The sequence below is a fragment of the Bubalus bubalis genome, chromosome 9 (assembly GCF_019923935.1).
Source record: "Bubalus bubalis isolate 160015118507 breed Murrah chromosome 9, NDDB_SH_1, whole genome shotgun sequence".
Classification (NCBI taxonomy): Eukaryota; Metazoa; Chordata; class Mammalia; order Artiodactyla; family Bovidae; genus Bubalus; species Bubalus bubalis.
In genome coordinates this window covers 66,190,786-66,212,647 of record NC_059165.1, presented here as the reverse complement: position 1 = coordinate 66,212,647, position 21,862 = coordinate 66,190,786, and the positions used below count along the sequence as shown (strand labels likewise).

The following is a 21,862-nucleotide window of genomic DNA, read 5'->3' as shown; positions in this document are numbered from 1 at the left end:
ACAGCAATACGACAAACTTGTTTCAGGAACTTGTCTGGGCCAAGCCCACTTGCTCTGTGAGCTCCAAGCCCATCACTGTGGCCCAGTGTATCCACTGTATGTCTTTGAGTAGAGGGCTCATGGGGGCTCTTAGATGACTCTTGGATTAATGCCATGCTTCTACCCTCAAGAAGCCAGGGATTAGCTAGGTCAGACCTCTAGTAAGAATCCACCAATGCAAGGCCAAGCAGGACACCAGTGGAAGGGACAGAACTGAGGGGTGGGAGCCACAGCCCTGAGGATGCCTCCTGGCAGCAGGGTCTGGGGGGCTGGAAGAGTTGTTTTGGACCTGCTGCCTGCAGTCGTCTCTTCTGCCTCTGCCCCCTGCATGTCACACTGCCATTTTCTACCCAGCCTCTGAATTGTGCATAGCAGCTCTGATGCTCAGGCCACTCACATGTTTCATGCTCTCTCCCCTGTTCCCTGGGGACCACTGAGGGCCTCCAAAGCTCAAAAATCTACTGTTTCCCATTCTCACCAGCACTGGTTTAACCCAGGTCCCCATCTTCTCCTGGATAATCACAACAGCCTCTTACCCACTTCTGGGCTTCTAGTGCAGCCCTCCTGATCCTCACCCTCCGTGAGGCCCTGCACATGTTCCAAAGCAGCATAATGCTGGCCATCCTTCGCTTGAAGCCCTTCGGTGCTTCCCCTTAGGACTCATCAGCCCTGACCCTTACCTACTGTCATCCTCAATCTTAGGCCCTTCTCACATCCATTTGTCCTCCAGGCATATAGAATATTTGTGGTTCCCTGAACATGACCTGATGTTTTATGCTCCTGTGCTCCACGTTCATGACATTTCCTCTTGACATTCATCACCGATTCCTACCTGTTCTTCACAACTGAGCCCAGGCATCACCTGCCCCCGGAGTCTTCTCTGACTTTGCCCCTGGAGAGGCCTCTCTTATTGTTGCCATGTACCTTACACATTCTTCTAGCAGGATCTGTTTGGAAGCTGTCCATTCACACTACTGTCTCTGTCATTTGATTGTGAACTTGTGGAGGCCAGGAACCCATCTGTCCTCCTGGGGCCTCCCTTCAGGCTCCATGCATGGAAGTGGCCACTGGAGGAAGGCATCTGGAGCCACATCATATATAGCAAACAGAATTCAAGAAACCCGGTGGCACACATGGTGAAAGGCTGTTGTGTGATGTTGCTGGGATGTTGCGTGTGATGTGGAGTGTCCCCAGTGCCAGACACTTACGTAGCTCATGAAGATCTTCTCCGTGGGCTTGAGGTGCCTCTGGATCTCACAGTCCACCGGGTGCAGGACGATTATGCCATCGTCGGAGAAGACGTAAAACATGTTTCCCACACTGAGGCCTGCGAGGAGCAAGCACAGCCATGGTTATGCCCTTCCTAGCAGCTGGTCCCCAGGCAGGCTCACAGGCCACCTTGGGCACAGATGAAATCGGCAGCCTGGCTGTGTCGGGTGTAGGCACAGAGTGCAAGGTCTGGTCCAGGAGGGGCGAGGCAAGATGAGCAGGCAGTGCGTGGGGAGCAAGTGCCTGAGGGCTAAGAATCAACATGTACACCGAGGGCCCTCCAATCCCTAGGCTGTCTTCCCAGACATGCACTCCTGCCCCAGGTCATCCACAGCTGGCCGTCAACACAAGTTTTCAAATAAAGGACAGCTCTGGCTGTGACATACATTTGACCTTTCCTAAGGGCTTCCCTGGTAGCTCAGCTGGTAAAGAATCCGCCTGCAATGCAGGAGACCCTGGTTCGATTCCTGGGTCAGAAAGATCCCCTGGAGAAGGGAAAGTCTACCCAGTCCAGTATTCTCGGACTTCCCTGGTGGCTCAGCTAGTAAAGAATCCACCTGTAATGCAGGAGACCTGGGTTGGGATCCCTGGGCTGGGAAGATGCCCTGGAGGAGGGCATGGCAACCTACTTCAGTATTCTTGCCTGGAAAACTTCATGGGCCTAGGAGCCTGGCAGGCTGCAGTCCATGGGGCCACAAAGACTCAGACAAGACTGAGCAACTGAATGCATACACGTCCTGAAAGGCAAAGTCTCCCTTGGTCCTTGTCAACTAGGCAAATCAGAATGGATCAGATGATGCCAAAAAAACAAAGTTTTTTTTTTTTAAACACATTTATGTACAGTGCTGCCACTTGGAACATGGGGGCCTAAGAATGCTGGGGTTGGTATTTCTTTGTCCAAACCTGGCCTCTGTGCCCGTGAACATTTCCTTCAAGACAGTTTGCTCCAACCTCTGCCTTACCAGTTTCCCCGCAGCAGCCCCATGCCAGGTAACAGAGCCCACAGCTGGATCAGGCCAGCTGCCTGCCCCCTGCCTCATCCTAGCCCAGGGCCATGGCTGTCTGGGGAGAAATTTCCTTAGATCAGTAAAGAAGGGGCCTTGGGGACCAGCTAGTTCAGCCTCCTTATTTTAAAGACAAAAACCAAAAAACAGGCCCAAGATGAAGAGGGGCTTGGTTGAGGCCACAGGCCCTTGTGACAGACCTGGAGCCTGCACCTGGGCTCTGTCCCCTCACCCTGCTCTCCAAACAAGGTCAGCATGGCACAGGGATGGTTAGGTCTAGAGTTCTCCCTCTTCCTCCCCCACACCCCTTCCTCTCTCCCTTCATTGCTTTCGAAGGTAACACATTGAAAAGATTACTAGGAATTCTAAGAGAATTACCTATGTGAAAAATTCTTTCCTAGCATGCTAATAAAACCAGTGTACTGACTTAATTGACCAATGGAGTAAGTTTTTAGTGAGTGAGAAAATGATGAAACAGGCAAATGGGAATCCTGTTCTGCCTACTTTCAGTGGCTCTGCTGGTCACTTTCACCAGTGCCCGTGGCTCCCAGTGTGGACAGGGGCCCCTGACTCCACAACACAGCCTAACCTGCCTCTGGTTCTATGCTGAGTTGAGGGCTCCTGCCGCTATAAACAGCTAGACCCCAGCCTCTCGCAAGCTGGGAACGCCTGGGCGCACTCTGCATAGGTCCCAGTGGGAATCCTGGGTGCTGGGCAGCCTCTCCCAAGAGCCAGACAAAGTGGGCCTGTGCCTCCCACACAGTGGCCAGTGTATGGAGTGGGGTAGGGAACACACATTTGCTGTGACCCCAATCTATCGTGTCTCCAGCAAGACTTTCTCTTCTATACACTGTCATTTGGCAAGCTCCTCTTGCTCAAACCTAGGGGCCAGAGGAGGTCGTCCCTGCAAAACAATCACAAACCCCACAATAGGCTCCCAAGGTTCTTAGAAAATCAGTGGCTGGAAGAACCAACATGAGACCGAAGGCTTTGTCGAGCCCACGTGGGGCTTGCAGCTATGCTGCAGGCTGAGCACTGAGCCTTGCCACAGTGGACAGTGCAACGTGAAGCTCAACAAGGCCTTGCTCCACAAGTAACTGACTTCACAAGAGAGCTGCCTCACGAGTCAGACCCCAAGGTTCTGTCTGTGGTGAGCTTGACCAAGGGGCACAGGGGAACATTCTCTGCTATTGGGAGTCCATCATGTCACTGCTCCTATTCAGAGATGGGAGAGCCCTGCCAACCTCTCTGCTTTTGCTCCTGTATTCTCCAACTTCGGGTCCTTGAGTGTGAGCAGGGAAGGGCGTGGGCAGACAGCTGCCAGGTGCGATGGAGTCTGTTCACTGCTGGGTTGTCCAATATCAGCCTAGCACCAGCCAGCCCTAAGCTCTGAGGCAGCTGTGGGTCTTAATTTGGCCTTTGGGCCTCCAGAGCTGCATTTAATACTTTCCAGGGTCTCCTGCGCTCTCTGCAGTTCTCCACTTTTGAGACTTGTAAACACCCCTTAGGAAGCACTTTTTAAAGAAACAGAGCCAAAGCTCTCTGTGTGCGCGGTGGCCTAGAAGCCAGGTTGAGGCAGTGCCAAGGGACCGCTGTCCCTGATTAGCAACTGTTGCCATGACTTTCCTTCTGAGGATTCCTAAAACCTACTGGCAACAATCCCTCATTTTCCAGGCTCTGCCTTTGTTTTGCTCCCAGACTGTGTGAGCATTAGTGCCTGACAGTCAGGAAATTACTCTGAGTGCTTGTATGCATGCGCATGCTAGATGGCAGGTAACAGCCTGTGACGTTCTTAAGAAGAAACATGAGGAAATGTGCTGGTTTTCAAAAACGGAGAATTAGTGCTTAACCCTGGATCTCACGGTGCCTTCTGCTGGTGCTCATCCTCTCCCCTGTCCACCAAGCTAGAGGACAAGGTACCTCAGGTGATTTGGAGTCTCTGGTGGAGGGGTTCAGAGGGAGAGTTGAGGGTCCATTGCAAATGCATCCAACACAGTGACTCAGGCTCTTAACCCAGTGCCCACATGTGCTTGTTGTTTTTGAACCATATTATTAGACCACTTTTGATATACAAAAATGGCAATTTTGTTTTTTGCTTTCTTTGGCCATGTGGCTTGTGGGATCTTAGTTCCCTGACCAGGGATTGAACCTGGGCCCCCAGCAGTAGACACATGGAGTCCTAACCACTGGACTGTCAGGCAATTCCCCCCAAATGGCAGTTTTGTATGGCCTGGCCTAATATCTAAAGATCGTTGGGTAGATACACATAGGTTTAAAAACCTATTCATTGAGAAAGATACATGCAAATGTATATTTACAGACATGATGGTAGCTTTTTTCTTTAGCATTTTCTCAAAGTAACACTAAACCCCAACACCAACATCAGTTACTAGAAAATATTTTAAGGCTCAGTTCTGACCAGGATCCCTGCCAAGAAGTCTGCTTCAGTGGAGGTTTCAAAATAGCTTTAAATGGAAACTTTTGTTCTAAAAAGTCGAATAGTCTAATGTCCATTAAAGACATTAGACATCAAAGACATCTGTGCTTGTGCATGCTCAGTCATGTCTGACTCTGTGACACCATGGACTGTAGCCCAATAAGCTCCTCTGTCCATGGATTTCTCCAGGCGAGAATACTGGAGTGGGTTGCCATTTTCTACTCCAGGGGATCTTCCCAACCCAGGAATTGAATCTGCGTCTCTTATGTCGCCTGCACTGGCAGGCGAATTCTTTACCACTGTGCCACCTGGGAAGCCTATTAAAGACACTTAGTAGGTTTAAACCAAGTTTAAACTCAAGTGTGCCACTTGAGTCTGATGTGGATTTCCACTCTGATCTGGCCTGTGGACCCCACTTGTAGGGATTGCTTGATGTTTAAAAGAACTATTGGTGGTGCATGGAAAGATGGCATGTTATGGAGCCATGAACACATGTGATTACAGGCACAATACAGAACAAATAAGCTTGGTACCTTCTTCTCGCCATAGAATGTTCGCAACTGCAGCATCAGAGAAATGAAGAAAGCAGGTACATGATTGGGGGAAGAAAACAAAAGAAAAATCAACGTCAGAACATTGTAGTGATTCAGTTCAAGAACACACTGGTATCTAGTTCATCATGTATGGACTCTGTACCACTCATCGCCCCCCACAACACTGAGGGGGGATGCTGGGCAGAGACAAATGCTTCCAGGGCTCAGGACCCTTTTGGTTTCCAATGAATCAGGTCCCAGGATCACAGAAGCTAATGGGATTCTCTCTTCTGTGGATGATAAACAGCAAGCAACATCCCTCAGACCTCCTGGACTACTTCCAGAAGCATGCTGGTTTTCTGCTAGGATTTTCCTTAGGAAGACCATCTGCAATACTTTTTTTGATTTTCTCCCTTGATGATAAAGACTCAGCTAAGGGTCTTTGATCACAGGAAAGAGACCATATCTAACACCCATGTCCATGAAATTACTCCTGTAGAGCCTACTGGGGAGCAGTGGCTATGAGAAAGAGCCTGCTTAGCACTCCAAGTAGGCAATCCCTGGAGTAAAAGCATGTGTGGGTGAGTGTGTGGGCCAGTTCCTGGGCTATGGGAGGGCAGCAGCTGCTGGTGGGTGGTTAGTAGGAGCAATTTTGTGGATGAAGGACAGAGCAAGCAGGAGGCAGAAATGGGGATAGGCTATGAAGGCTTCCTTGTGGCCTTGGACTCTGTCTGCTGTCCAGAGACTTTCCCTGCCTGTGTTTGCAGAGTTGTCTAGGTTTACAGGCAAAGTTTTCTCACCTCTGGCCATCCTCTGTCCCAGGATACGTGGAAGGACATAAGGTTTACCCCTGTCTCCAGGGGTTCATGGTTGGTGGCTATGGCCCCTGCAACCCAGTGTCTCCCAACCAGCTCAGTAAGGAGCTCAAAGGCAAAAGTGCACTCACGGGTCTTTCTAGCTGAGTCTTCAATGAAGAGGGAGGAAATATCTTCATCCACACCCACTTCATTTTTGGCAATGCAGGTATATGCCCCCGTGTCTTCATACCGAACACTGCCGATGTGGAGCTCGCTCCCATTGGCTGCAGAAAGAACAGAGCGCAGGGTGGCCTGCTCAGCTGGGACCTCCCCCTGCCTTTCTCTCTCCTATTGAGAGTATTGAGGTTATAAGTACAGCCCCTCAGCAGGGCTAAGGGCCGTCAGTACCCTGATATATACCCAGGAAGGGCTGGAACAGCGGAGCTGAACTGCAGGTGACCTGGGACCTAGCTGACAGCATCTCCTCATTGTGCTCAGAGAGATCTGTGTGAGACCACAGAGCAGGAAAATCTGGAGAGACATTTGTTTGCTCCCCATGTCTGACTTAGAAACAAATCACTCCTCTTATTCCCATTCCTAGAGAGAGTGTCAGCTTGAACTTGATGGCATTAATGGCACAAAGACATCAAGGGGGGCTCTTACCTAAAAGGGAGAGCTGTTTTGACATCTGGGTTGAGACTTCCATGCCGTTTTTTAGCCAAGTGATTCTGGGCATAGGAATGCCCTCTGCGTGACATCTCAGGCTTGCTGCCACCCCCGGCTCCTGTGCCTGGGTCTCTGGATAGACGCGGATGACGGGTGGCACTATGGGTGAGAGTTAGTGCTGGTGAGAACAGGTCTTCACCTGCCTCGGGCCTGTGGTCCCACACTGAGACTCTGCCCAGAGGGCTGAACCGAGAGGCAACTCTGGAGTTCTCTTTGTAACTAGTTTGCAAACATTCTGCAGCAACTCAGGCTCTAAAAGAAAGGGCTATAAAATGGATTGTAGGCAATAAACATGTCAGGCTTTGTACTCTGTAATTCATGGCACTCATCATTATTCTAAATATGATCAGAAAGGCATCCAAATATTTAAGGCTGTTCAGCTGCTACACATAAAGAGCAACAACCACCAAAATTTATTTCTGAATGAATAAAATTCAGATATATTATTTCTGTTATCGGAAAGCCATTGGACAGGGACTTAATTTCTTGCAGGAAGTGCTTCACAAAGCACTTATGGGCATTGACTGGCAGGGCTACTAATTACATCACTGCTCTAGGGAAGCCCATTGATTTTCCAGTGGGTCATTTTATTTCTCCACTTCTCATCCCCTGGAACATGGGTACAAGGCATATCCCCCCTTGTTCATTCTTGACTCAGCTGTGGGCCCTAGCAGTCAAGTCTGGGACTGGGGATACGACCAGGCCTACTCATCAGATGAGCAGGGGTGGGCAGGACGTCAGCACCCTCCCCCCCTGGCCTTTCCGACATGGGCTGTCTGTAGGGCAGGAAGAAGTAAGGGTTGTCTGAGGGTCTTCCCTCCTACCCTGAGCTCTAAGCCCAGGAAATAAAATAATTACCATTTTCAGTGGAATTGTTGGATCTTACTTATTCATATATTTTACTCTATATACTTCCAAAAAGGCTTTGTGAGGACTCATGTAATGGCATGGATACAAAACTACGCAACAATAAAAACCACATCATATGTCTTTTGGAAAGGTGGGAGGATTCCTCCTAAAGTGAGCAACAACATTTTCCCAGAGTTCTTTGGACACTCCTAAAGGCAACCCACTCCAGTATTCTTGCCTGGAGAATTCCATGGACAAAGCAGCCTGGTAGGCTACAGCCCATGGGGTCACCAAGAGTTGGACACGACTGAAGCGATTGAGCGCATTGTCTGATAAAAGTAAGTGATCCAGTATGTTAGGAGAGAGATTTCCTCTAGGACTAGAGGTAGAACAAATTGACATGCATATAGAAGGAAGTGATAAAGCTGATCCTAGAACCTGAAAATTTCTAGTGATCTGTGCTTGGATGGGCTGAGGACAAAAGAAACATTCTATCCCCTCATTGTGAGAAATGGATGCTGTAGCTCTTCAGGAAGCTGTTAATAATCTGATCAACTTAGTTTGAGTTTCAAGTCTTTCCTCTGGTTGACCGTTGGGGCAAAGTAAGAGGCCAAGGATAAAGCCAAATGGATAGCTAGCAAAGGGCACAAACCCACCTTCAGAGTGACCAGAGCCATCTGCATAATATCAGCTGGGAGGTGCTAACCACAGAGACCAAACAACAATAAAGTCTGAGTCATTTTTGTGGTTTCTCTTTGTCTGCAGTTCTAAGGGAAGAGTCCCAGGAGGTGGGAGAAGGTCCTTGTCACAGGTCAGGCCACTGGGGATGGAGGACGTAAATGGGGCTATAGCTAAGGTATACCTGGAGGGCTGCTTAGAACACAGAAGTGGATCTCCCTTCTCTGACTCCCCTTGGTTCAAAGAGCAAAGAAACAGTAATTTATCTAGGAAACCTTCTTATAACCTGAATTTTGTAAAGGGAGGAATGGGGTTCAAGTGGAAAAGTTAGTAGGGTTTTGCTCAAGAGGCTCAGAGATAGGGTTGGGGGCTCTAGGAGCACCGGACTGGTGGGGAGTTGGATAAGGAGGTAGAGTACCCTGGATTCTAGAATGTGGGAGGCCAGGACCTGGGAGTGAATAACCTTGGTGCCTGCTAGATCACTATTTATATAAGCCTGCCAAGCAACCACAAGGGAGAATCAACAAAAATAGAAAGGAATGAATAAACCTGCCAAAAAAGAGAGGAACTGATAAATCTGAGACCTGGCTTTTCATGAAAATCAATAAAATAGCCAAATTTCTGGCAAGGCTGGTTACTAAAATAAAATAAAGAACACAGAGTAGGTTTAAAAGTATGGAAATACTATGTTCAATTATAGGTAATAAACATCAAAATCTCAATGAGATGAATCACTTAAAAGGAAACTTTTAAGTATTGACATGGAATCAAGAAGAAAATATTTATTAAAAACACTACTTTCCAGTTATTCAATGAATAGATTGTAGAGATCTGTTATACAATAAGGGCCTATAATCAGCATGTTATATTGTACACTTAAACATCCATTAAGAGGGTATATCTCATGTTATGTGTTCTCACCACAAAACAAACAAACAAGAAACACAAAGGGACTCTAGGAAACTTGTGGAGGGGATGGGTACGTCTGTTACCTTGATTGTGGTGGTAGTATCATATGCGTGTACATGTCCAAAGTCATGGATTTGTATATATTAAACATCTGTATATAAATTGTACCTCTATAAAGCTGTTTTTAAAAAAGCACTACTGATTAGTTTCATAGGGAAGCACCCTGACTAGTTTCATAAGGAAGTTCCTTTTAGGAATGGCTAATTCCTAGAGCATACCACAGAGAAGATGTACCAAATTTTATCCTGAAGCTGGTATAACCTGGACACGGAAACCTGCCAAAGAGAGTACAATATAGATCACTACAGACCTAACTCACTCAGCACTAGATTTACCCAAATTCCAAGTAAAATATTAGCAAATCAGGATTCCAGACAAGATGGTGGAATAGAAGGACTTGCACATACCTCCTCTCACAAAAACACCAAAATCACAACTAATTGCTAAACTACCGCTGGGGAAAAAAAAAAGACTGGGACCTACCAAAAAAGATATTTTACATCCAAAGACAAAGAAGAAGCCATAAGGAGCTGGTAGAAGGGGAGCTTTTGTGATACCATCAAATCCCATACCTGCCAGGTGGGTGACCCACAAACTAGAAAATAATTGTATCACAGAGGTTCTGTTGCATGAGTGAGAGCTCTGGGCCCCAGTCAGGCTTCCCAGCCTGAGGGTCTAGCTCTGGGAGGAGGATCTCCCGGAGCACTGGGCTTTGAAGGCTAGTGGGGATTGAGTGTAGGACTGGGAAAAACAGAGACTGTACTCTTGGAGGGTGCACACAAGATTTCACATGCACTAGGACCCAGCACAAAGCAGTGACTCCATAGGAGCTGGGCTAGACATACCTCCATGTATTGGAGGGTCTCATGGGGAGGCAGGGGTTGCTGTGGCTCTCTGTGGGGGCAAGGATACTGATGGCGGAGGGTCCAGACAATACTGATGAGTGTGAGCTCTCCTGGAGGTCACCATTTTGGAAATGAGACCTGGCCAATCCAACAGCCTGCAGGCTCCACTGCTGGGACACCTCAAGCCGAACAACCAGCAGAGTGGGAACACAGCACCACCCATCATCAGACAGGCTGCCTAAAGTTGCACTGAGCTTACAGTCACCTCTAAACACATGCCTTGACATGACCCTGCCCACTAGAGAGACAAGACACAGCACCATCCACTACTAGGCAGCACCAGTCCCCCTCACCAGGAAGCCTGCCCGAGCCCCTGGGCCAACCTGACCCACCAGAGGGCAGGCATCAGAAGCAAAAAGACCCTGCAACCTGTGGGAAGGAGACTACAGACACAAAAAGGTAAAATGAGACAGCAGAGAAATTTGTTCCAGACAAAAGAACAAGATAAAAACCATGAAGAACAATTAAGTGAAATGCAGATAGGCAATCTACCTGGAAAAGAATTCAGAGTGATGATAGTAAAGATGATCCAAGATCTCAGAAACAGAATGGAGGCACACACTAAGATGACACAAGAAATGTTTAACAAAGACCTAGAGGAAGTAAAGAACAAACACAAAGAGATGAAAAATACAATAACTGGGAAGAAAAATACACTAGAAGAGATCAATAGCAGAGTAAATGAGGCAGGAAAATGGATAAGTGAGCTGAAAGACAAAATGGTGGAAATCACTGTCATGGAAAAGAGTAAAGAAAAAAGAAAGAAAAGAAATGAGGACAGTCTAAGAGACCTCTGGGGCAACATTAAATGCCCTAAGAAAGACACTTGGCACAGCTGATGCCAGAGAGAAAAAATGAAATGCAGCAACATTCACATTACAGGGTACCAGAAGGAAAAGAGAGAGACAGTGAACCTGAGAAAGTATTTGAAGAGATACTAGCTGAAAACATCCCTAAGGATTTGCCATAAGATCCAGCAGTCCCACTCCTGGGCGTATATCTGGAGAAAACCATGATTCAAAGGGACACATTCACCCCAAAGTTCATTGCAGTGCTGTTTACAATAGGCAAGACAGGGAAGCAACTTAAATGTCTATTGACGGATGAAGAATATGTGGTATAATTTATAAGCCATTATAAAGAATGAAATAATGTCATTTGCTGCAACATGGATGGACACAGAGATTATCTTACTAAGTGAAGTAAGTCAGAAAGAGAAAGGTAAATATCATATGATACCACTGATATTCAGAATCTATAAAAATGATACAAATGAACTTATTTGCAAAATAGAAACAGACTCACAGACTTAGAAAATAAACATATGGTTAACAAAGTGGAAAGGTTGTGGGGATGAATAAGTTGAGAGTTTGAGATAGACCTATATACCCTATTATATTTAAAATAGGACCTACTAAAAAATGACCTACTATATAACACATGGAATTCTGCTCAATATTCTGTAATAACCTAAATGGGAAAAATTTTTGAAAAAGAATAGATACACATATAACTGAATCACTTTGCTGTAAACCTGAAACTAACAAACCTAACACTATTAATTAACTATATTCCCATACAAGGTAAAAATAAAAGATATTGATGGACCTAGAGACAGGAGAAGTAGTCAAAGAGAAATGTCATATGATATCACTTATATGCGGGAAAAATGATACAAATGAACTTATTGGCACCCACAGACTTCAAAAGCAGACTTATGCTTGCCAGTAGGGGAATGTGAAGGAGAGGAATAAATTAGGAGTTTTAGATTAACACACACATATGGCAATCCACTCCAGTGTTCTTGCCTAGAAAATTCCATGGACAGAGGAGCCTGGTGGGCTATAGTTCATGAAGTCACAAAGAGTCAGTCACAACTGAGCGACTGAGCACATAAATAAAATGGGCTTCCCAGTGGCTCTGACAATAAAGAATCTGTTTGTAATGCAGGAGACCTGGGTTTGATCCCTGGGTTGGCAAGATTCCCTGGAGAAGGGAATGGCAACCCACTCCAGTATTCTTGCCTGGAGAATCCCATGGACAGAAGAGCCTGGTGGGCTATAGTCCATGGATTCGCAAAGAGCTGGACACAACTAAGTGACTAACACTTTCACTTTTCCAGGTGGCACTAGTTATAAAGAACCTGCCTGCCAATGCTGGGGATAAAAGAAGCAAGGGTTCAATTCCTGGGTGGGAAAAATCCCCTGGAGGAGGGCATGGCAACCCACTCCAGTATTCTTGGCTGGAGGATCCCTTGGACAGAGGAGGCTGGCTGGCTATGGTCCATAGGGTTGCAAAAGTTGGACACCATTTTAGTGACTTAGCATGCATACCACACCATATATACAACAGATAATCAACAGTGACTTACTGTATAGGACATGGAACTTTACTGAATATTCTGTAATAACCTATAGGGGGAAAGAATCTGAAAAAGAATGAGTATATGTCTAAGTAAATCACTTAGCTGGACACCTGAAACTAACACAGCACTGTACATCAATTATACTCCAAAACAAAATAAAAATTAAATTAAAAACACAAAAAGCCAAATACACACATAAAAATATTAGCAAATCAAATCTAGCATGGAATTAAAAGAACATACTGGTACCAAATATAATGTGCTTCAATGACTTATTAGGAACTCTGTAATTAATCATATCCAAGTCAAAGGCAGTCAAAAAAGAAATACCATTTGATAATCTTGCTAGACACCAAAAGGCATTTGAAAAAAAACTCAAAATCCATTTCTTGCAGGGAAAAAAACCTCAATAAAATACGAACAGAATAACATTTTCTTCCAATAATGAAGAATATCTCTATAAAACAAAAGAATGGCACCATTCTTTTCAGAATGGTAAAACATGAAGTGGGGAAAAAACAAAAGAGGAAAGGAGGTAATACCAGACTGCCAACATTTGGTGGGTGTTATTGTCAACAGAAGGCAAGAAATGGGAAGGAACAAATATTAAAGAGATGGAGAAAAATGATTCTTTGTTTGGATATGGTCCAGATAATGAACCAAAAATGAAAGGTTTTATTTTTTTTCCTTTTTTTAAAAAAATTTTTTATTATTACTTTTTTTTTACTTTACAATATTGTATTGGTTTTGCCATACATCAACATGCATCCACCACAGGTGTACACGTGTTCCCCATCCTGAACCCCCCTCCCACCTCCCTCCCCATACCATCCCTCTGGGTTAAAAGTGAGTATTGTAAAGGGGCCAGCACCCAAACAGACAAACTTCTGTACTAGCAGTGATGAGACAGAAAACACAGCAGACTGAAAGGAAGGAAATTATAACATCTCCCTGAAGACTTTGAAAAAAGACTTGAAAAACTAGAGAGACATGATCTTGGGTAGGAAGGCTTACTGTTGTTAGGACACAAGATACTCCAAATTATGCCAAACATTTAATCTAATTCCAGTTCAAATCAATTGGTGGGGTCTTAACAAAACAATTCTCAAATTTAGCTAGAAGAAAGACTGTGCAAGAATAGTGGAAGAAATTTTGAAAAACATGTCATGGTGTGGCAGTTTTTTCATACTAGATATCACAAAGTATTTCAAGAATTACAATAGCTAATGGGGGAGGGGGAGAGGAAGAGGGAAAGGGAGAGATGGCAGGGGCGGTGGTGGTGGTGAGGAGGGCTGAGGGAATTCCCATCTTTGAGTCTAGCACCACATTAATGGTCTTGGTTGATTTTACAAAGTCCTGTCAACTCAATATTGTGCAGCCATTTATTAACTCTTATCCCTTGGAACACATGGAGATCAAATCAGTCAATCCTAAAGGAAATCAACCCTGAACATTCATTGAAAGGACTGATTCTGAAGCTGAAGCTCCAATACTTTGGCCACCTGATGCGAAGAGCTGACTCACTGGAAAAGACGCTGATGCTGGGGAAGATTGAGGGCAGAGGGAGAAGCGGGTGACAGAGGATGAGATGGTTGGATGGCATCACTGACTCAGTGGACATGAGTTTGAGCAAACTCCAGGAAAGTCAAGGACAGAGAAGCCTGGCATGCTGTTCACGGGGTCACAAAGAATCATACAGAATTAAGTGACTGAATAACCACCAAGTGTCAGGTATTACACACAGAGCAGTGAAAAAGACTGGCCCAGTCTCTGGCCTCATGAAGCTTTCTGTCGGGAGGAAGGTGAATAACATAATTGCTAGTGTGAGGGGCATGGCAAGAAGGCGAATGGGGATGGGGTCTGGGAAGACTAATCAGAATAGAGCACTCAGATGCACTCTGTCCACCTCACAAAGGAAACACCAACCTCCCTTCTGCCATGGTGCCTCCCCCTCTATTGGCAGCAGGTTCGTCCTGTGGGCTGTGGGTTTGTGGACTGCCCTCCTCAGTGAGGTACCTGGTGGCCAGCACCAGCCTTGAAGACTGGCCTTTGCCCCTGCCCTGAGGTCTGATGGGACTCTGTGGACCCATGAAGAGGTCAACCTGAGCATGTACTTGCATCCCCTGGTGGGAGGGTGGGGTGGGGTGCTTGTTACAACAATGCTGGGCCCCCCCCACGGTATTTTGATTCCAGAGGGCTGGGGGACTGGTTTTTACTTGTCAGGTTGTAGGTGAGATGCTGGGTCAGCCCTGATGGGGAAGCTTTCACAGATGGACTGAACTGAAAAAGGTGGGAGCGTTGTAGAACAAAACAAACCCTGACTGAAAGTTGAAGGTGTGGAATCATCCTCTCAAAAACAAGGGTCTATTTGCTGGGCAAAGACACTGGGCCTCCAGTGGCAGGGGTTAGAAGACGGCTCACGGGTGCAGAGAGGGGCACCCTTGACTGGACTGGAGGGCTCCAGTTGCTGAAGCCATCCTGGGGTCTACAACCACTCCTCTTCAGACCTCTCTCTGTCCGTCAGACTAAAGATGGGCCTCAATCCTCAAGTGCTCCACCTCCCAGTGGTTCCATCCCCAGTCTCATCTCCAACTCAGGACCACCAGGACATTTCTGCTCACGCCCTTGGTTTGGGATCCTGTCCGTCTTCACAAGAGCTGAGGTCTCTGGGGCATCCCTTATCCCCAAACCTGCTATTGTACCTTCTAGAACTCATGTTCCACCATCAGCAAAATATCCTCTCTCCTCAGACTCTTCTGTGAGTGTCCCTTCAGCTTCTCGCTCAGATGGAAGCCTGGTGACCCTCCTCCTGCAGCCCCTTAGGTGAATGCGGCTCCCTCGCCCCTTTGTCCCCAACCCCATAGGCTGGGAGGTGGAGCAGACCCTCTCTTTCCCTTCTCCAGAAAAATGCCGGTTTTGAGTTTTCTGTCCCAAGAGCCTCATTCCTAGATTCCATCCCCTCACATTTCACCCAGGACATTACTCCAGCACTTTTCTTTCCCTCCTATATCAGTTCCCCATTTCAACTGGATCTTTCCTATCAGTCCACAAATGCTTTTAATTTCCATCTTGAGGGAAAAAAACCCAAACATCTTTACCCCTGCTACTCTCCCCAACTGTGGCTTGTTTTTCTTCTTAGAAATACCCTGTAGAGTTATCCGCACTTGGTGGCTCTCACTTCTCTTCCCCCTAGAGCCAGCTCCAGCAGACCCATCCCCCCAACACCATGGAAACATCTCTGCTCTGGGCCTCAGTGACGCCCACCTCCACTGACCTAATCCAATGGCCAGTTCCTTGTCCTCATCTTCCCTGACCTACCTCTGGTTGAATTCAGCATAGCTGATCACCCCGTCCCGGATACCACACTCCTGATTTTCTATCTCTGTGGCTTTGTCTGTGCCTTCCTGGCTGCTCTTTCTCATCACCGCACCCCTCCCTCCCCATCCGCCCCAAGGCTCCCAGTGCCATCGTGCTCCCTTGCTGGACTTTCTTTATCTGTCCTCCTTCAGCATCTACCTTGGTCCATTGACTTTAAACACCACCTACCCTGTGAGGCATATGGCATTTCTTCCTCCAGTCAAAACTCTCCCTTCAACTCCAGACTTAGATACCACATGGGCTACATGACACCTTGTCTTTATCATGTCACCACCAGCTCCTGATCTTCCTTCCCCAAGCCTGCTCCTTCACCCTCTTCTCCACTCAGCGAATGGCCACTCCTCCTCCTTAAAGACCGTTTGGAGGCATCTGTGACTTTCCCACCACATGGACACAATGTCATCTTTTCAGTAAGACTTTGACCTGCCATCCTACCTAAATTTTCCAGCTTTTATTGGAGTCTCCTTATCCCCTCCTGTTTAAAACATTTCCCCCCTTAGTATCTTCCACCTTTTGACTTGCTCCACAGGATGGGGATTTTGGTGTCTCCACTGCCGTGTTTTCAGTGCTTAGCCTGGTGAGTGTTATGGAGAGAAACTCAGTAAATGCTTGTTGAATGAATGACGATCCTGAGGATGACGTGGTGTTGGTGGCAAGGCAGGGTGGAGGAGGGATGAGGGTGGGAAGGGAGATTCTTTGCCAAGGGAACAATCAGTGCAGGGCAGGGGAGTCAGGGGGGCAGGGCAGGCATATCTGGGAGCGAGGTGTTCACAGGGTAGGAGCATGTGGGAGGGGTGGGGCGGGGCCCAGGTCCCAGTGTGTGTGCATACGTGGACTCCTGGGCATGGAAGCTGCTGTTGCCCCTCTGAGTGGAGGCATGGGCCTCTACTCCCATGGTTCCTGAGAGACTGGCATGGTGGAAGCCAAAGTAGCACAGCTCAGCCAGCAGCAATGGGAAGGGGCCCTGAAGACTGATCCAGGCCCCTGGGCTAGATCAGTGCCAGCGACCTCCTGGGTCTTCCCAGCCCCATGCCCTGCATGGTGGAGTGGAGGGTAGGGTGGCTTGTGAATGGAAGGCAGACTCCAGGGCACCAAGGAGCTCCACCGAGAAGCCCATTTTGCCCTGCCTTGACCTTTGCAGAGTTGATAACTGGTACTAGGATGTTAGAGGGAAAAAATAAAACCATCTCATCATTTGGGTGGGAGCCTGGTCACTGCTTACAGGACCCAACTGTGTTCCTCAAGTACGATGGGGCATCGCTAAGGCTGAGGTGGTATGGACCAGGTCTGAGCGAGCACTGCAGCCAGAGCCATGGATCCAGCCTCCTGCCAGGAGAGGGAGGGCCTGAGAAGAACCCTGAGCAGGGAGGCATCCAAGACCTTGGTACATGAGGTCCCCGTTTGGGTAGGTTCCGATCAGAGAAAAGTCCTGCATTTTCTTTGTGAGAGACCTTACCTCTCCAGGGTAGGGCTGGGTGGAGATGCAGCTCTCTGCCAGGAGCAAGGCAAAGCCCAATTGCTTTCTTTTGGCCCTGATCTCCTCTCTTCCTTTGTGTTAATTCACACACCAAAATCACTTGAAATTAATGTTGTCCTGGGTAAACACATTCATTTCCTTTTAAATTTGCAAAACCTTCCCGTGAAAACATTTGAATACACAACGCAATGGCACATTTTCTTTGGGAAACATTGATCATTTCCAAGGCGAAAGGCAGCATAAATATGTCTTAAGTAAGAGGCACATTCACAAAAGTACCAAGCTGCAGTAATCAACAGATTCGGGAGATTACTATTGTGTTTTGGGAATGAATCGTTACTTGTCTGAACTGTGGGGAGGTCGAGGGTGTTTTTAATTTAATGGATTAATCATTTGTCTGAAGTTTTTCCTCCTTCTTATGGAAGCAATGCAGGAGGTTTGCATGAAGTTATAAATCATGTCAGTGTTTGGGTCTCATCTCTGGGAGGCCTGGTCTATGGGGAAGTTATACTAATAATTTGAGAAAGAAAGGAAATAGTTGCCTAGAAGTGTTCCTTTTAGCAAACCAGGTCAAGGCAGAGTTCTGGATGGAGAAGCCCCAGAAGGCATCCAGAAGCTCAGCCGGTATGTGTGGTCCAGTCCCTGCCACCAGGGAATGGAGCAGCTCCAGGGAGAAGTCTATATTTTATTCCTGGCCTGGCAACTTCCTCTGGATTTGATCTTCCCATCTGTATAATGGGTTGCAAGCTCTGTGAGCTCAAACCATCTGTGTGCACCAACTACGGTTAAAATATGGTTTGAGACAAAACAAAATCTCCCCTATATCTGTCCCATCCTGGACTTTGAATTACATCTTTCCAGGTATTTCCCAAGCATTTGACACATATCCTGTCTCATCAGGCCTATAAGGCAGGAGGTATATTGTTATTCCCATTTTACAGGTGAGTTTACCCACCTAGGATGTATGTCAAGGAAGTACCAGCACTAGGATTTGAACTCAGGCCTCTCTAGCTCAGAGTTCATGTCTTGACCTTATGACAGTGGTGTCTCCAGTTTGGGTCTGCACTGTGCCTTGGGTGGAACAGCCTCACCCAGTTTCTATTCATCTGAGTGGTTTCCCATGAATGATTTCTCTGTCTCCTGGGCCCACCAGCTACATACTTGGCACGCCTGCCGGTTACCTGGAGAATTCTGAGCCTTCTGAGAGGCAGGGGGCTGGCCAAGGCCTCCCCTCCCCACTTCATCATCCTCCTGTTTCTGTCCTCACTCTGACCGAGGAGAAGCTAGCAGGAGGAACTGACATAGAACATCACTCCCTTTGTGTCCCAGGCACTGCCTTGGCTCAAATAAGCCACAGGCCCTGTCCAGGCCAAGAGGAGACCAAACCACACCACCTGCAGCACAGCTGGGTGACCACACTTAATTCTACCCAGGTTACTAGGGGACATCTTTCATGCTTTTGACTCATGCTGGGGATGAATGACAAAAAGGAACAAATCCTACAGATGAACCTGTTACTGCTCTCTCACAACTTCCTAATGAGATGACCCAGCAAGGTAGTGCTGCTTCTGTACTGAGCGCAGACAGTGCCTTCTCTCCTTCCCAGTCCTTCTGCTTGGAAGCCCCCAAGTGCACTGCCTCTGTGAGTTTTCCCCAGCAGCCCAGCCCTCCTGACCCTGGGACCCTGAGCAGCATTGGTGTCTGCACTGTGGTCTGCTGAGCCCACCTACAGCTGGACGACCAAGCTGTGCAGGTCACCAACATCAGTCCTGCTGAGGGCAGGGGCTGCCTTACATCTGCTCTGTAAGTCCTTCATTGGATACCTGCTGCTTCTGACCTGAGCTCAGCACCTGGGGCAGGGGTGGGCCAGGCAGGTTTCCTGTTCCCTGTCTGTGACACCCCCCACCCCCGCAGTATGCCCCCATAGCAGATCAAAACCAACCTGCCGGCTGACCACACCTGGATTCTCCAGCAGCCACAATGCAAGGGTCCAGAGTGAAGGGGCGGAAAAGCCATTAAGAGTCCAGGCTTTGGTGTCAAGATCTATTTTGCTGTTACTAATTGTAGGGCTGAGGGTCCTGGGCAAGTAATTTAATCTCTCTGTAGTTTCCAACCCCTAGTTTCTCATCTGTGAAGCACAGAAGGTGCCCAGTAGGTATCTGGGAAATGTTCCTACTGTAATTGTGTCTTTCATGCCATTCTACTTTCAACAGCATCTTCCCATCTTCCCATACAGGTAGGATGGTTTACCCTCTCAGTCAACACAGTAAGCTTCACTTCTGGAATACACTTCCAGAAAACCTCGTGTCTTGTCCCTGGTCAACCAGCTATGGACTCATGTCCTTGGGAGGCAATACTGGGTCTACCTTAGTGCTGTCTCGCATGACGAGTTGCTTAATGGACCCAAATGCCACCCCAGATGCCGGTGGCCAGCCCAGCCCAGGGACCTCAAGGGCTCCTGGAGTGAGGCCCACCGGGATAGCCTAGCCTGACTGCCATGGAGCTGAACACAGTGCACCATGGAATGAGGTAGAAAGCCTACTGCAAAATACAGAGGTCCTGGGACTACCCTGGTGGCTCAATGGTTAAGAATCCACATTGCAATGCAGGGGACACGGGCTTGATCCCTGGTCGAGGAGCTAAGATTCCACATGCCTCGGAAGAACTAAGTCCACAGGCCACACCTGAGCCTGTGCACCGCAACTAGAGAGTCTGGGCCACAGCGGAAGATCCCATACGATGCAGTGCAGGTCCTGACTGTGCAACTAAGACCTGATGCACCAGATAAACAAATAAATAACCAATTTTTAAATTATTAAAAAAAATACAGAGGTCCCAGTGTGCTGCCTCTGACTCAGGACTTCAGCTTAAAGAGAAGCCTTAAATCTCTCAGCAATCAGAAAGCGGATTTCGAGTGGCCTCTTTCTGGATCTCAGCACGGAGGTTTTGCTGTTTCAACTTCCTGAGGCCACAAGCAGCCCCTTTAGCAAGAGGCTGGTGGGTGGGTAGGGAGGCTTGAACAAAATTCTCCAGCTGCACAGTCCACTTTCCACTCGAGTAGTGACAGGGAGCAGCCTAGTCTCTGCTTTAAAGCCAGCAGCAAATGGTGTCCACGGGCCTGGGCCCTGCTCCCGGATTCGGCACTGGGAGGGAGGAAATGGTTCATCCCCCATCATGAGCTCTATCTCAGAATTCTGGGGGAACACGAGGCAGAAGGATCCCCCAGCAATTTGTGTGGACCTGCAATTTGTGTATTGAAAGTATTTAAGACCACAGATATCTCCTGCAGAAGCCTGAGGTGAGGACAGGTTCTCACTCGTGAGTTACTCTGGTTCCTGGGCAGGTGGATTCCCCCGCCCAGGCCCCTCTCCCCACAGATTTGTTCTGGAGGAAATGAAGGGGACCAGGCTCAAGCCCTCTCCTTGTGCCCTCGGTTCTTATGGGGTGGGGGCAAGATGTGAAGGGTTGGATGGAGGATCTAGGAATTCTTGATTTCCCATTTTCAGCTGGTCTGAGGACGAGAGGGAGCTGTGCCAAGTCACATGGAGTTGTTGTGCAACCACGCATTTACCAACATTGTACAATGCTGGGTACCACTTGCCAGCTATAGATGGCAGTGCCCTCTTCACACTGCAGAGCACACAATCTGCCCCTGGAGTGACCCAGGCACTGCCTACTGGCTGCACACACAGATTGAACTCTGAATGCCAGCCTGGATGGCTCATCCAAGGGATGTTATAACTAGGAACCTGTGTGTTATTTCTGATGGAATCCAGAAACTTCACTGTACATCTGGAGTCAAGCCAACAAGCATAGCACAAAACCCCAGAGGATTAAGTATGTCCCAGCTCAAGGGAAATACTAATAAAACATGACTTAGGCAGTATGAATATAAAAATCCCTAAAACATCCTCTAGGACAAATGCAGAGGCAAGCTGGGCTTACTCTGTTGTCCTTAAATGGCTTGTCACCCAGGATCCCAGAGGCAAGTGATACTGAACCTTGTGATGCAATGATCCTCAACACTGTGTACGCTTTATCTCAAAACAGAAGCCCTGGACACTGGCACCAGGGATCTGGGGCTGACTTGGAGCTTTCACATTATTCTCTGGTGCACGGACGCCCTGCTCCGGCTTGCTCAGGGTGGGGCCCAGCTGGGCATGGCTTGACATGTCAAATTTCCCTGGGGTGCTGACCCACCTAAATGACTCACCCCTCCCACCTGGACTCACTTCATCAGAGGAGGCTTTGGGGAAGAGCTGGACTGGGAAGTGAGTTAGCAGACTCTGCCCCTGCCCACCACCCCAGTCCCCCTTTACATACGGGAGCAATAGGACGCTTTGGGGTCAGGTATTTCTTCAAGAAGGCAGAATGCAAGAGAGAAGGAGGGTTATTCTGAGCAGCCTTTGGGGAACACTTTGGGGCAACGACATGCA

At 47.7% G+C, this 21,862-nt stretch overlaps 1 protein-coding gene across 2 annotated transcripts in view; it reads right to left on the bottom strand.

The window, feature by feature from the left end:
• Positions 1 to 21,862, bottom strand: part of FSTL4 (follistatin like 4) — a 447,609-nt gene that overhangs the window by 28,191 nt on the left and 397,556 nt on the right. For both annotated transcript variants that reach the window (XM_025292703.3, XM_006065073.4), the window contains exons 9-12: positions 6,743 to 6,904; positions 6,229 to 6,363; positions 5,283 to 5,309; positions 1,248 to 1,366 (exon numbers count right to left, since the gene is read on the bottom strand). In XM_025292703.3, coding sequence (XP_025148488.2) covers positions 1,248 to 1,366; positions 5,283 to 5,309; positions 6,229 to 6,363; positions 6,743 to 6,904 — 443 coding nt within the window. The remainder of the gene's footprint in view (positions 1 to 1,247; positions 1,367 to 5,282; positions 5,310 to 6,228; positions 6,364 to 6,742; positions 6,905 to 21,862) is intronic.